At 35.5% G+C, this 15,991-nt stretch overlaps 1 protein-coding gene across 1 annotated transcript in view; it reads right to left on the reverse strand.

Annotated features, from left to right (window-relative positions):
* Positions 1-15,562, reverse strand: part of ripk3 (receptor-interacting serine-threonine kinase 3) — a 30,408-nt gene extending 14,846 nt beyond the window's left edge. The window contains exons 1-6 of the mRNA XM_077227465.1: positions 15,133-15,562; positions 13,718-14,042; positions 9,751-9,902; positions 7,417-7,466; positions 7,179-7,334; positions 911-993 (exon numbers count right to left, since the gene is read on the reverse strand). Coding sequence (XP_077083580.1) covers positions 911-993; positions 7,179-7,334; positions 7,417-7,466; positions 9,751-9,902; positions 13,718-14,042; positions 15,133-15,293 — 927 coding nt within the window. The 5' untranslated portion in view covers positions 15,294-15,562. The remainder of the gene's footprint in view (positions 1-910; positions 994-7,178; positions 7,335-7,416; positions 7,467-9,750; positions 9,903-13,717; positions 14,043-15,132) is intronic.
* Between the last annotated feature and the right edge of the window lie 429 nt (positions 15,563-15,991).

Genomic DNA, 15,991 nt, shown 5'->3' on the forward strand with positions numbered 1-15,991 from the left:
TTTAAAGGGGTCTCAGAAAGTGAGGACCGGCCAAAATATCCTCACTTTACTCTCTTTGTCCTCACTCCAGTGGTCTAAAACTCAAACTGGTCCTCACAAAGATAGTTGTACAAGTACACACACACACACACACACACACACACACACACACACACACACACACACACACACACACACACACACACACACACACACACAGTGAATCTTCCTCTTCTGGCACACATTTTATAGTGTTTGTAATGAAGTTTTTTTAAGAGCAGCACAAACTAAAGATGAACATCGGACAGAAACGACTGAAGTTAAGGAGAAACCAAGCAATCTGCAACCGATAACTGTGTGCGCACCAGGTGTTTGTGGACGTTGAGTGAGTGTGTGTGTGTGTGTGTGTGTGTGTGTGTGTGTGTGTGTGTGTGTGTGTGTGTGTGTGTGTGTGTGTGAGTGAGTGAGTTTGTGTGTGTGTGTGTGTGTGTGTGTGTGTGTGTGTGTGTGTGTGTGTGTGTGTGTGTGTGTGAGTGAGTGAGTTTGTGTGTGTGTGTGTGTGTGTGTGTGTCTGTGTGCGCACCAGGTGTTTGTGGACGTTGAGTGTGTGTGTGTGTGTGTGTGTGAGTGAGTGAGTGAGTTTGTGTGTGTGTGTGTGTGTGTGTGTGTGTGTGTCTGTGTGCGCACCAGGTGTTTGTGGACGTTGAGTGTGTGTGTGTGTGTGTGTGTGTGTGTGTGTGTGTGTGTGTGTGTGTCTGTGTGCGCGTGTGTGTGTGTGAGTGAGTTTGTGTGTGTGTGTGTGTGTGTGTGTGTGTGTGTGTGTGTGTGTGTGTGTGTGTGTGTGTGTGTGTGTGTGTGTGTGTGTGTGTGTGTGTGTGTGTGTGTGTGTGTGTGTGTGTGTGTGTGTGTGTGTGTGTGTGTGTGTGAGCACCAGGTGTTTGAGGACGTCTCTGACGGCATCACTGATATCACGCTGGTGCATCTCGAATATCTTCTCCGTCACATTCACACACTCTGAAAAACAACACACAGAAGATATTGCTAACTGAAGAAACTATTTGATTCAAACAAAAATTATGAAATAAAAATACATTTTTGATTTTTCAAAATTATAATTTGATTTAAATAACATTAAATAAAACATTTGATTAAAACAAATAAAAAACGGATTAAATAAATTAAATTTGATTTAAATACATACGTTTGATACAACTAAATAAATAAATAAAACTTGCTTTAAATTAAAATAAGAAAAGCAGTGCAAAAATGTAAAGATAAATAAAAACAACAAGATTAACTGAATAAACAAATAAATTTGATTAAAATAATAAATAATTTCATTTAAATAAATAAAACAAATACATTTTGATACAACTAAAATCAATAAAACATGATTTAAATAAAAAGAAAAGCAGTGTAATAACAAAAAACACTATAAAAGTAAATAAGTTCATAAATTAATTAAAATAAAATATGAAAATAAATGATAAATATAATAAATAAAATTTGATTTAAATAAATACATAATACATTCATACAAAGATGCTCATATTTGGCATCTAAAAGATTGAAAAATAAATATATTTGATTAAAATAAACAAATAAAAAGATTATAACAAATAAATAATGAATGAATGCACTTGATTAAATGGATTAATAAAATTGTATCTAAATAAATATGATACAACTAAATAAACTTAATTTAAAAGAAAAAGAGAAGCAGTGTAAAAAACAAAAACAAATGTGATGTAAATGAACAGAAGTGTGCTGATGCTGATACATGACACATTCGGTGCTGTTGTCCGTGGAGAAGCAGATCCGTGGTCTGCTAGAGAGGCAAGCCGTGCTGCGAGATCGGCGTTCAGCGCTTGAAACATCACGCGCCGATGCTCACAAATCAGTGGTTAGTGCTTCTCTGCACAGGACGCAAGCACCCAGGACACGATCATCCCTGGCTTCATTAACTCCGGCACCGACACAACACCATGGACCCTGGGTGATCCCACAGCGGAAGACACGAGCCAGGACCAGAGCAAGAACCTCTCCGCCCCTCCCGGTCTTCGAGATCTCCACCCGGAACCGCTTCTCCCCCCTTCGCGAGTCGGAACACGACGACGCCGTGATCATCGGCAGTTCCATCGTCCGTCATGTCCGTGCTACCTCAGGTAAGCGTAAGGTGCGCACTCACTGCTTTCCTGGTGCTCGTGTTCTTGATGTCGCTGCACAGATTCCCGAGATCCTGAACGGTGACGAGCGCGTCGGAGCTGTTGTGCTGCACGCGGGAGTGAACGACATCAGGCTGCGGCAGACGGAGGTTCTGAAGAAGGACTACAGGAGCCTGATCGAGACGGTACGCAGCACATCGCCTGAAGCAACGATCATCGTGTCTGGACCGCTTCCCACGTAACGACTAGGACAAGAAAGGTTCAGTAGATTATTCGCTCTAAATGAATGGTTAATGTCATGGTGTAATGAACAGAAACTGCTCTTTGTAAATAATTGGAATCTGTTCTGGGAGCGACCTAGGCTCTACCGTGCTGATGGCCTGCACCCCAGCAGAATCGGAGCGGCTGTTCTGTCGGACAACATCTCCAAGACGTTAAACACCATATGACTAGAAAATCAAAGTCCAAATCACAGTCTTTGCTGTCCCAACTTAATTGATATAAGTAGTGTAGAACATTATATAGAAACTGTGTCTATTCCTCGTTTAGTGAGGCCAAACAATAAATCTAGTGTAGGATCTAGCAAAAATCTTATTGTAATTAAACCAGAAAATCTAAATATCAGTGAACAAAAACAATTTCTAAAGCTAGGTCTTCTAAACATTAGATCGCTCACACCTAAGGCGGTTATTGTAAATGAAATGGTCACAGATAATAGTTTCGATGTACTTTGCCTTACTGAAACCTGGCTTAAACCAAATGATTATTTCGGTCTAAATGAGTCTACTCCACCAGGATACTGTTATAAGCATGAGCCCCGTCTGATCGGTCGTGGCGGCGGTGTTGCAACAATCTATAGAGATATTCTTAATGTTACTCAGAAAACAGGTCACAGGTTTAATTCGTTTGAAGTACTTGTGCTAAATGTTACGCTCTTAGATGTAAGAAAAAAAAACACATTATCTCTAGCCTTGGCTACCCTATATAGACCTCCAGGGCCCTATGCTGACTTCCTAAAAGAGTTTGCATACTTTCTCTCAGATCTATTGGTCAATGTCGATAAAGCAATAATTGTTGGAGACTTTAACATACACGTAGATAACACAAATGATGCGTTAGGGACTGCGTTTACAGATTTATTAAACTCCTTTGGGGTCACGCAAAACGTCAGTGGTCCCACTCATCGTCTAAATCATACACTAGATTTAATTATATCATATGGAACCAATCCAACTGATATAGATATTATACCACAAAGTGATGATGTCACTGATCATTACATGATAACTTGTATAATACGTACTGCTGAAATTTGTCATGTTGCGCCACGTTATCGACCAGGCAGAACAATCCTTCCAACCACTATAGATAGATTCTCAAATAGCTTACCTGATCTATCTCAGCTGCTCAGTGAACCCAAACAAACAGATGAACTAGAGGAAATGACTAGCAGTTTGAGCACCATGTTCTCTAGTACACTAGATATTGTTGCACCAATTAGATTAAAAAAGGTTAGAGAGAAAACTAAAGCACCATGGTACAACAGTGCTACGCATGCAATCAAGAGAGAAACTCGTAACTTAGAGCGTAAATGGAAACAAACTAATTTAGAGGTCTTTAGAATCGCGTGGAAAGACAGTATGTCACGTTATAAAAAGGCTCTAAAAGCAGCCAGGGCTGAGCATCTCCGCAAACTAATAGAAAATAACCAAAATAATCCAAGGTTTTTATTCAACACCGTGGCTAAACTAACAAATAAACAAACATCACCAGTGCAAAATATTCCGTTACAATATAGTAGTAATGATTTTATGAATTACTTCAATGAGAAAATAGAAAGCATCCGAAACACAATTGTAAATATACAATCCTCTATGATGTCTTATGATTCGGCCTCAATTATGGCCCCTCTAGAACAACTACACCGCTTTACAACTATAGGACAGGAAGAGCTAAATAAACTTATCATTGCATCTAAACCAACAACATGTTTATTAGATCCAATACCCACTAAACTACTGAAAGAAGTGTTACCTGTAGTGGAAGAGCCTCTTCTCAATATTATTAACTCGTCTTTATCTTTAGGTCATGTTCCAAAAATATTCAAGCTGGCAGTAATAAAACCTCTCATTAAGAAACCGCAATTAGATCCAAATAACCTAGCAAATTACAGACCCATCTCAAATCTTCCATTTATGTCTAAAATACTAGAAAAAATTGTGTCCGCTCAATTGTGCTCTTTCTTGCAAGAAAATGATATCTATGAAAAATTTCAGTCAGGATTCAGACCGCATCATAGCACAGAAACTGCGCTAGTTAAAATTACAAATGATTTACTATTAGCTTCTGACCAAGGCTGTATCTCAATACTAGTTCTACTCGATCTTAGCGCTGCGTTCGACACTATCGATCATAAAATACTCTTGGATCGACTACAAAACTACACTGGTGTTCAGGGACAGGCATTAATCTGGTTTAGATCGTACTTATCAGACCGCTACTATTTTGTCTGTTTAAATGGGGAAAAATCAAAGATAACGTCAGTAGACTATGGAGTGCCGCAAGGATCGGTGTTAGGCCCTCTGCTATTCTCAATATATATGCTGCCACTTGGTAATATTATAAGAAAACATGCAATTAATTCCCACTGTTATGCTGATGACACTCAATTATATATTTCATCAGAAATATACAGAAAAGTTAGTTCATGCATTCATGACCTCGAGACTAGATTACTGTAATGCTTTATTAGCTGGCTCTCCTGCATCCTCAATACACAAGCTACAGTTAGTGCAAAATGCAGCTGCTAGAGTTCTTACTAGGTCAAGAAAATATGATCATATAACACCAATTTTATCATCTCTACACTGGTTACCTATTAAGTTCCGTATCAATTACAAAGTATTACTACTGACCTATAAAGCCCTAAAATGGTTTAGCTCTTGTGTATTTAATGGACATTCTATCGCCATACAATCCATCGCGTTCTTTAAGATCACTAAATTCGAGGCTTCTGGTCATTCCTAGGATATCTAAGTCCACTAAAGGAGGAAGGGCGTTCTCACATTTAGCTCCTAAACTCTGGAATAGCCTTCCTGATATTGTTCGAGACTCAGACTCGCTGTCCCAGTTTAAAACTAGATTAAAGACGCATCTCTTTAGCCAAGCATTCACTTAATGCTTACTTTTTTATACCACTGTTGAATCAGATCGAATGCATTAACCCCCTGGAGTCGGTCTCGCTTTTTTTCTTATCAGTGCAAAAGAAACTCAAAATACTCTGTTAATTTTGATCTTACATATTAAGTGTTGTACATCATTAGATCCTGATAAGTGTCTATTTTTTTGTGGATACTCACAATAAAAACAAAGTGTTGTGCTTTTCGCCAAATAAAGAAAAATAAACATGATGCGCGTTTTGCTTTTACTCTATGAGTGAAGTCCATTCTGAAACGCGTCCGAAAATTAACTGTAACTTAGGGGTTACTTGTCATACAGGCACGAGTGTTTTTTCCATAATGAAGCTTGAACTCTCTTCTTTTAAATGAATTAATTTATATAAAAAAACAAATATTCTCAGTTTATGTTATCTGTATGAAAAGAGAGAGACGTCAGTATTTTTCTTTCCAGCTCATTATACCTGATTACGCGTTAATGTGCCACGCCCACGGAGAGCGCGCGGTATTCAAACGCAAATCATCTTAGGCAAGCCATTCAAACATGCCAACGCCCACCAGCTGGATTATAAAACACATCGTGTTTAGTCAGTATCTTACTACAGCTGTGTACACAGCGTATCCTTTCGCTGTGAGGAATAATACTATCTAATAACCCTGGAACATGTATCAAAAGTGCTGGTAGTTTCATTTCGAGTATCACGGATCCAGCTGATGTAGTAAGTCATTTATTCTTAAGTGCTTTGTTCTAATCGCGATATTGAATAGTGTCTGACTGTAAACCGCAAAAAGACTGTTTAAATATGAATTGTCTGTATGTAGGCTAAATGATGAATGAACGGCACAGGCGCGCGCGCTTTGTTTACTACAGTTATACAGCGCGTGTCTGTGCTGTTCATTCACTCTCGCACCTACATTAGTAAACGTTATGTTTACATGAACACATCCAAACTATATTGCTATAGCCTACTAAGATGAGTAAAAATAGACTGAAATATGTTGAAATAAAATGTCTGTATAAGCAACAAACTGCAAATTCACATGTATATGCTAATATATAATCATAGCCTGTGTGAAAGGCTAATTAATATGCAGCTCATTATGTATGTGGCACATTATCCGGCCTTTGTCTTCTCAGGTGTGAACACGCCTCCACGCATATTGCCTTTCCAAACAAAAGGTGTCTTATAAAATTTAAATCAATGTATTGTTTTGTGTAAATGATAAGGCAGGATGATTTTCAGATCAATTTGAAGCAAAAATTCTCTAGTCAAACACTCATTAGTCAAAAGTCTTGTGGACACATATTTAGTATGTGTTTTGTGGCCTTATTTCAGACACTTTAAGTTTTTGTTTTTTCAATAACCACGCATAAACATTATTCTCTAAAAAATACAAACATGTACATACATGTTGCTAAAATATTACTGTAGCCCCGTTTGTGCTATATAGAGTGAATTTACACCTTTGCCATTAACATGTTTATAAATAACTGAAAAAAGCACAAATGTCAGAGCATGTCAGAACACCTCAAGGACCCCAAAAACCCCTTAGACCTCAGAGGGTTAATATTATGAACAGCAGCTATGCTAATTATCTCCCGAGCTAGTCCCGAGGTAAATAGCGTTCGTCAGCTCCAGTTTGTATCCAGCCTCTCACGGAGACTTCAGATGCCCCAACGCCTGTGATGAGATGACTAAACGCCGGCGATATGTTATGCCCTATATTACTACATGATTAACTAACTGTTTTTTTTCTATGTACATTTCTGAAATGCACTTTCTGTAAAGCTGCTTTGAAACAATATGTATTGTGAAAAGTGCTATACAAATAAATTTGAATTGAATTGAATGCTGACGGAGGAATGATGGTCTGGCGTGGGCGTCCTGGTCCCAGCAACACCTCATGAGCGTCACCAGTTTCTCCAGTCCTGCGGTCTCGCTGAGGTTTATCAGAGTCAGGTCCGGCCTGTCGCCCTGAGGGATGCGGAACCGCACCAGGCTGGAGACGGCGCCTGGAAACACACACACACACCGATGAAGACACTGCTGTGTGTGTGTGTGTGTGTGTGTGTGTGTATGGCTCGTGATGCTCACCGCTGTACGGCTCCTTCCCAGTGATGATTGACCACAGCAGGACACCGTAACTGGAGAGCAAACATTCAGTCATGATACTGAAAACAAATTCTGCCTGTCAATCACTTTATCTGGCTTCTGATTGGCTGGCGTGTGTTTGGTGGGCGGGGCTTCAAGGAGGCTGCCTTAAACCAAGCTTTAATCTCTAGTCCTTTTTATTATTAAAGCAGAACATAAGATAAAAACACAGTTACACCATACCATCAATACAAAACACGTAAAACAGAAAATAGGATGTACGTGTAATTATGTGAAGTGTGTGTAAAATTGTGTTGAGTATGTGTATATCTCTATTATAAGTTTCCTAACATACATGTAGAACAATGCTCATATATATATATATATATATATACAGCAATAGTGGTGACACTTTACATTAGTTAGCATTAACTAATAATGAACTCCACATATACAGCATTTATTAATCTTTGTTAATGTTAATTTCAACATTTACTAATACTTTATTAAAATCGTCTTAACGTTAGTTAATGCACTGTGAACTAACGAACAAACAATGAACAGCTTTACTTTTATAAACTAACATTAACAAAGATTAATAAATGCAGTAACAAATGTAATGCTCATGGTTAGTTCATGTTAGTTTATATTACAGTCTAATATATCTCATCACGGCCAGATGAATACGCTAAATTATCCAAATTGACAGATTGTGTTAATGATATAAAAGATTGGATGACGCGTAATTTTCTTTTATTTAATCCAGACAAGACAGAGGTATTACTTATCGGTTCTAAAAACCGTCCACAAAACCCTTCACAGCACGACTTTAACATAGTAGGATGCCCTGTTACTTTATCCGCTACAGTAAAAGACCTGGGTGTTATACTAGACCGCAACTTGACTTTCGAAAATCATATTTCATATGTTACAAAAACAGCCTTTTTCCACCTTAGAAACATTGCTAAGCTACGTAACATTGCTATCTGTTTCTGATGCAGAAAAGTTAGTTCATGCATTCATGACCTCGAGACTAGATTACTGTAATGCTATATTAGCTGGTTGTCCTGCATCTTCAATAAACAAGCTACAGTTAGTGCAAAATGCAGCCGCTAGAGTTCTTACTAGGTCAAGAAAATATGATCATATAACACCGATTTTATCATCACTTCATTGGTTACCTATAAAGTTCCGTATTAAATACAAGGTATTGCTTTTGACTTATAAAGCTCTAAATGGTTTAGCTCCAGTCTATTTAACGGATCTTCTATCGCCTTACAATCCATCGCGCTCTTTAAGATCACTAGATTCGAGGTTTCTGGTCATTCCTAGGATATCCAGATCCACCAAAGGAGGCAGAGCATTTTCACATTTAGCTCCGAAGCTCTGGAATAGCCTTCCTGATATTGTTCGTTGCTCAGACTCGCTCTCCCAGTTTAAAACTAGACTGAAGACGCATCTATTTAGCCAGGCATTCATATACATTTTTTATCTTACAGTTACTGTAAATTCGGCCTCTAGTTCATAAACGCCAGAGGAGAACTGGCCCCCGACTGAGCCTGGGTTCTCCCAAGGTTTTTTTTCTCCATTGGGTCACCTGATGGGGTGTTTTTCGGTTCCTTGCCACTGTTGCCTTTGGCTTGCTCAGTTGGGGATATTCAAATTAATTAACCAATCATACCATTGATCAGCTCTACCAAACTAGGATGTCTTTTTTCCCAGTAATAAACAAACATTGTTAAGTTGTTTTGATTGATACTGTGAAGCAGCTTTGATACAATCTGTATTGTGAAAAGCGCTATATAAATATATTTGACTTGACTATTTGACTTGACTTAATGTCAACTAATGAATCTTATTGTAAAGTGCTAACGCAATAGTAATAATCAAAGATATACTAAGCGAAAAAAAGAAAGGAAAAAAAGTTAATTAGAGAGATGGTGAGGTTGTTGAGAGAAGATGAAAAAAAGAAGAGAGAAAAGATAAAAAGAAGGGAAAATATATATACATATATGTACATAAATTACACAAAAAAATAATATCTATATATACACACACACACACAAACAGATATACATGTACATACTTTGCAAAAGAAAAAAAATACATATATGCACATAAATAGCAAAAGAAAGAAAAAATATATATACATATAAAAACTAAACAAAGGACGAGGTGTTATGGGGACACAGAGGTGGTATTGCTATTTTAAAAAATATAAAGATATACACTATACATACTGTATGTACATAAATTGCAAAAAAAAAAACTATAAATTGCACAAAAAATAAATAAATAAATATATATATATAAATATGTTGTGTCTGGTCCTGATACCTGTAGACATCGGAGGCTTTGCTGGGCTTGTAGTGGACGGACTGCAGTGCTTCAGGAGGCATGTAGACCAGCGTTCCTCCCTCGTCCTCCTCTCGCTCTCCCGTACACCTCGACACACTGCGAGCCACTCGAGACAAGCCGAAGTCTGTGATCTGCACACACACACACACACACACACACACACACACACACACACACACACACACACACACACACACACACAATGAATGAATGAATCTGCACACATCAGCAGATCGAATCAGACTCTCCTCATTCAACTTAAACTGATCATTATGCACTAATTTAAAAACTTGATTTGTGTAAACGAATCATCATATAAAAGTTCTTTTATAACAATTTATATATTATGTATATATTTTATAACAATTACATCACTTTTCACAGCTGTAAACAAAAACAGACATTACTATCTCATTTCTTCCCTGTAATGATACATGCATTCGCTTTTATGTTAGTTAATGCATTAATTAATGATAAACAAATTAGTAGGGATGAACCGATATGAACATTTTAGCCGATAACAGATAATTATTTATAATTGAAAGCAATAACCAATATTCTTTATATTTAAAAGCAATAACCGGTAATTCTTTATATTTGAAAGCAATAACCGATAATTCTTTATATTTGAAAGTGATAACCGATAATTATTTATATTTGAAAGCAATGACCAATAATCCTTTATATTTGAAAGTGATAACTGATAATTATCTATATTTGAAAACAATAATCGATAATTATTTATATTTAAAAGCACTAACCAATAATTATTTATATTAGAAAGCAATAACCGATAATTCTTTATATATGAAAGCAATAACCGATAATTATTTATATATGAAAGCAATAACCGATAATTATTTATATTTGAAAGCAATAATTGATAATTATTTATATTTAAAAGCACTAACCAATAATTATTTATATTAGAAAGCAATAACCGATAATTCTTTATATATGAAAGCAATAACCGATAATTATTTATATTTGAAAGCCATAACCGATAATTATTTATATTTGAAAGCGCTAACCGATAATTATTTATATTTGAAAGCAATAATCGATAATTATTTATATTTAAAAGCACTAACCAATAATTATTTATATTAGAAAGCAATAACCGATAATTATTTATATTTGAAAGCAATAACCGATAATTATTTATATTTGAAAGCAATAACCGATAATTATTTATATTTGAAAGCAATAATCGATAATTATTTATATTTGAAAGCAATAACCGATAATTCTTTATATTTGAAAGCAATAACCGATAATTATTTATATTTGAAAGCAATAATCGATAATTATTTATATTTGAAAGCAATAACCGATAATTCTTTATATTTGAAAGCAATAACCGATAATTATTTATATTTGAAAGCAATAACCGATATATTGGCCAATAAATCTAAACATTTTTATAATTTTTGAGAGCCTGATTACAAACAAAAAAGTTTCGCCATTAAAATACATTTCCCAATCACACAATTATACTGTACTCAATTTAATTTTATGAAGCTGATATGACAGACACACTTTACTGTATTTTCCTTTTTAAAATTATTCCAATCATATTTTAAGCGATTTAAAACCAACACGTTGAGCGCACTGCATCTGAAGCGTCTCAGCTGAAGGAAATAATACATTATTTATCAGAATTAATATATCGGCCAAATTTTGTTTTTAGGGCCGATAACGATAACATTAAAAACGATCATATATCGTCCGATACCGATACGGTGGCCGATATATCGAGCATCCCTAGCATTAGACCATATTGTAAACTATGGTAAAACGCAGAAACTAAACTAGCACATCAACACAGGAGAAAAGTGCAGGAAAGGTCAAGAGGTCACAGTCCATTAGGAGTCTGTTTTAACTCTTGGCCTCGAGGAGGATCGTTCCGTCTGAACTCCGGTGTCTTTACTGTCATTCTTTGTTTTTAAAGCAATTATAATCAGTCAATGCGGAGACAATCTGATGATGTATGTCCCAACCTCATCCTGATCCAGCGGGAAGAGCCGGAGTAGAGCTTCAGGGGTTTCACAGAAACTTTTCTCAAGTCACCATCAAATCAAAATGAACAATTCATGTTTTTTAATGGAATATTGTAGTGTTTATTATCGGTGCACATCATTATTGTGTTAAATTCATAATCTTGAATCAAAATAACTTCCACTCCCATAGCATGTCAATTTCAACTAACTTTTTCTCTATAACTTGTGTGTCATATTATTACATAAAAGTCAAAATTATCACTTAGTTTGTCATAATTTCGACTTTTTGTCAATTTCGACTGTCATAATTATAACATTAGACGAAATTAAAACCTTTTACATCATAATTACGTCTAAATACTCGTCTCGGCAAGTATTCTCTCGGTTCTGTCATGAGTGAAGAGTTGAGAAAGAAACCGGATGTTTGTCAGTTTATTCAGTCTTAAAATGACGGCAGACTAATATTCCTGCTGTCATCTGTGTTATTAATGTTAATAAATCAACAAAATAAAACTATATTTAATTTCTACAGTGAACAAATAGTGTTATTTTATATTTACACATAATTATTAATTTCTATACCTGAAAACTTTGTTATTTAGTATTCATCTCTGCTTGTAATGTGTGTATTTGTTCTTATTTTAATACTGACTGTTCACTTATTTTTAATAATGTTTAAACTTTATAAGTTGGGCTAGTAGTTTTTGATGTGGTATCGAAGAACCTCAAGAGAGCTTTAAGTAATAAATGAATGGCTGTGGTTGAGATGCACGTTGCTGGGCTTCGATCATAAGCTTGATTTTTGATCTCATAATTATGAGTAAGTATGTCATAATTTTGTTTTTTTTATTTGTCTTTTTATCTCATAATTTTGACATCATAATTTTGAGTATTTATGTCATAATTGACTTTTTAATATCACAATTTCGAAGTCATAATTTTGACTTTTTATGACATAATTTACTTTAAAAGCAAAAAATAATAATGTATAGATCGGTATTGATGTCGAACAATTTTAAGTAAAAAATTTAATAAATGTGAGTGATAAAATTTGTTCAGTCATAAGCTTGTCTCTTTATCTCATAATTTTGACTTTTTATCTCATCATTTTGATTTTTCATCTCATCATTTTGACTTTTTAATGTCAAAATGTAAACTTCTTATATTTTCAGTCAAAAAAATCTACATCAATACCGATATATTCTTTTTTTTAAGACTGCGGCTCAACAGGTTTATAGTGCATTTTCATAAAGCACTGAAATAAATGAGAGTGATAAAATTTGTTCAGTCATAAGCTTGTCTTTTTATCTCATAATTATGACTTTTCATCTCATCATTTTAACTTTTTATCTCATCATTTTTTACTTTTCATCTCATAATTTTGACTTTTCATCTCATATTTTTGACTTTTTAATGTCAAAATATAAACTTTTTAAGTCAAAAAATTCAACATCAATACCGATATATTATTAATATTTTTTTAAAGATTATGTGGCTCAACAGGTTCATAGTGCATTTTCATAAAGCACTGAAATAAATGTGAGTGATAAAATTTGTTCAGTCATAAGCTTGTCTCTTTATCTCATAATTTTGACTTTTCATCTCATAATTTTGACTTTTCATCTCATATTTTTGACTTTTTAATGTCAAAATATAAACTTTTTAAGTCAAAAAATTCAACATCAATACCGATATATTAATAGTTTTTTTTTTAAGATTATGTGGCTCAACAGGTTCATAGTGCATTTTCATAAAGCACTGAAATAAATGTGAGTGATAAAATTTGTTTAGTCATAAGCTTGCCTTTTTTTCTCATAATTATGACTTTTTTTAGTCAAAAATCTAGTTTGACATCAATACCGATATATTAGTATATATATATTTTCTTTTAAAGATTTAGTGGCTCGACATGTTCCTAGTGCATCAGTATGTGTGTGTGGACTGGCCTTGGCGTCGAGGCTGTCGTTGAGGAGCACGTTGCTGGGCTTCAGGTCGAGGTGCAGCAGTGGAGGACTCAGATGATGGAGGAAGTTCATGCCCAGGCCGATCTGATGAGCCATGCGGAAGCCCAGGGGCCACGGGGGGGGCCCGGCCAGCGTCTGCAGGAGCCCGGACACCGAGCCCTTGGCCATGAACTCCATCACCAGGCCGGACTGCAGCGGGAGCCGGGACTCCCCCAGACGGCCCTCGTACAGGCCGAAGATGCGTATCACGTTAGTGTTCCCTCCCTGGAACATCAGATCCGCTTCTCTCTGGATGGAGGACGTGGAGCTGCTCAACGAGGCCAGAACAATCAGAGGAATACATGAGAACACACAGTAATAGACATGTTTACAGAGCATTTTCATCGAGCGCTAACATTCAAAAATGTGACTTTTTATCTCATAATGATGACTTCCTAAGTCATAATTTCATCTTTATCTCATTTCGACCTTTTATCTCATTATTATGACTTTTTATCTCATAATTATGACTTTTTATCTTATAAGTTTGACTTTTTTATCTCATAATTATGACTTTTTATGCCAAAAAATTTGTCATCAATACCGATATATTATATACCTTTCAAAGATTGTGTGGCTTAACATGTTTACTGTGCATTTTCATAGAGCGTTAACATTCAAAAATGTGACTTTTTATCTCATAATTATGACTTCATAATCATAATTTCATATTTATCTCATTTCGACCTTTTATCTCATAATTATGACTTTTTATCTCATAAGTTCGACTTTTTAATATCATAATTTCGTAATTTTTTGTCATAATTGACTTCATAGAGCGCTGAATTTTTTTTGTCAACAAATAAAATGTGTTCAGTCATAAGCTTGACTTTTTATCTCATAATTATTACTTCATATGTCATAACACTTTATCCCATAACAAAGTGACTTTTAAATATCATAAAAGATTAAAAAAAAATTGTTCTGCAACAATACCGATATATTATTATAAGGTTGTGTGTCTAAACATGTTTATAGTGCATTTTCATAGAGCTCTGAAATAAATGTTGACTTCATTAACTTTACACTTTAAGTCAAAAAATTTGTTCTGCATCAATACTGATATATCATTATATATTTTTCCAAACATGTTTATACAGGATAATCAGAAAAATAAATGAGTTGACATTGTAGAACACAAAAACACACAATTAATATTTACAATAATAGCAGGGTTAGCCTGCTATTAGCATGTAACAGTAAATGCCAATACAGTAATGCAAGGTAACCAGGATCAAGTTTCTGCCAGAGAACTGGGGTCAGTTGACCAGTAGCGGATGTTGCTCCATACGGGGCAAGTTGTCACAGGGAAACCGTGACTAGAAAAGCACTGAAAAACAGATGTAGATCTACTTTACCCGTCTTTATAAAGCAGCAGCTTTATCGCCACCTCTATGACCCATCCCGTGTGTTTGGCCCGGTAAATCTGACCGAACCCGCCGCAACCGATCTTCACAAAACCCTGCAGACTATCGTCACCAACCACTTCCGGTCTTCGGCAGAACTGACCGGCGTCCATCGATAATCGATACAGTTAAACAGTCTTAAAGCTTAAACATGTCATGATAGCTTTTGAGACCATCGATGTTTTCTCCAAGTTCCCTGTTAAATGGCGACGCTTCCAATCCACATCGTGAAGTTCGTTTGTTTCACTTCCCCATCACACACACACACACACACACACACACACACTGTAGACTGACGTCACCTCACATCAACTATGCCGATTACTGAGAGGAAACAAAAACAAATCATGCTTTAGTCAATCGTAATATCACAGTAATGACTTACCTTATAATTTCTACTTTTTATGTCATAATAAAAAGTTGAAATTATGACACATCCCAGACAGGAACATGGTTTCGGCCCAGATCCGGCCCACATCTGGTGCGCGCGTTGATTCCACATATCTGGGCCCGACACTGTTGCTGTCTGGGATTTATGAGTTGAACAGTCGAAATTGTTACATAAACCGTAATTATGAGATGCAAAATCGAAATGATGATTATAAACCTAGATAAAAAGTCCAAAGTCAACTGGGATATAACGTAAATCATAATTTCGACATTTAAAGTCATGTAATATATGTCAATATAAGTTAATTACATAAATAATGTCAGTGCCCATGTATGTCTGCTGCCTCTATGAGACTATATGCAAAATTCATATAAAACACATAGACATATAAAACATATATTTCAAAATATAGCAAAAATT

The sequence above is a fragment of the Siphateles boraxobius genome, unplaced genomic scaffold (assembly GCF_051911475.1).
Source record: "Siphateles boraxobius isolate OS27281-9 unplaced genomic scaffold, OSU_SipBor_1 130, whole genome shotgun sequence".
Lineage (NCBI taxonomy): Eukaryota > Metazoa > Chordata > Actinopteri > Cypriniformes > Leuciscidae > Siphateles > Siphateles boraxobius.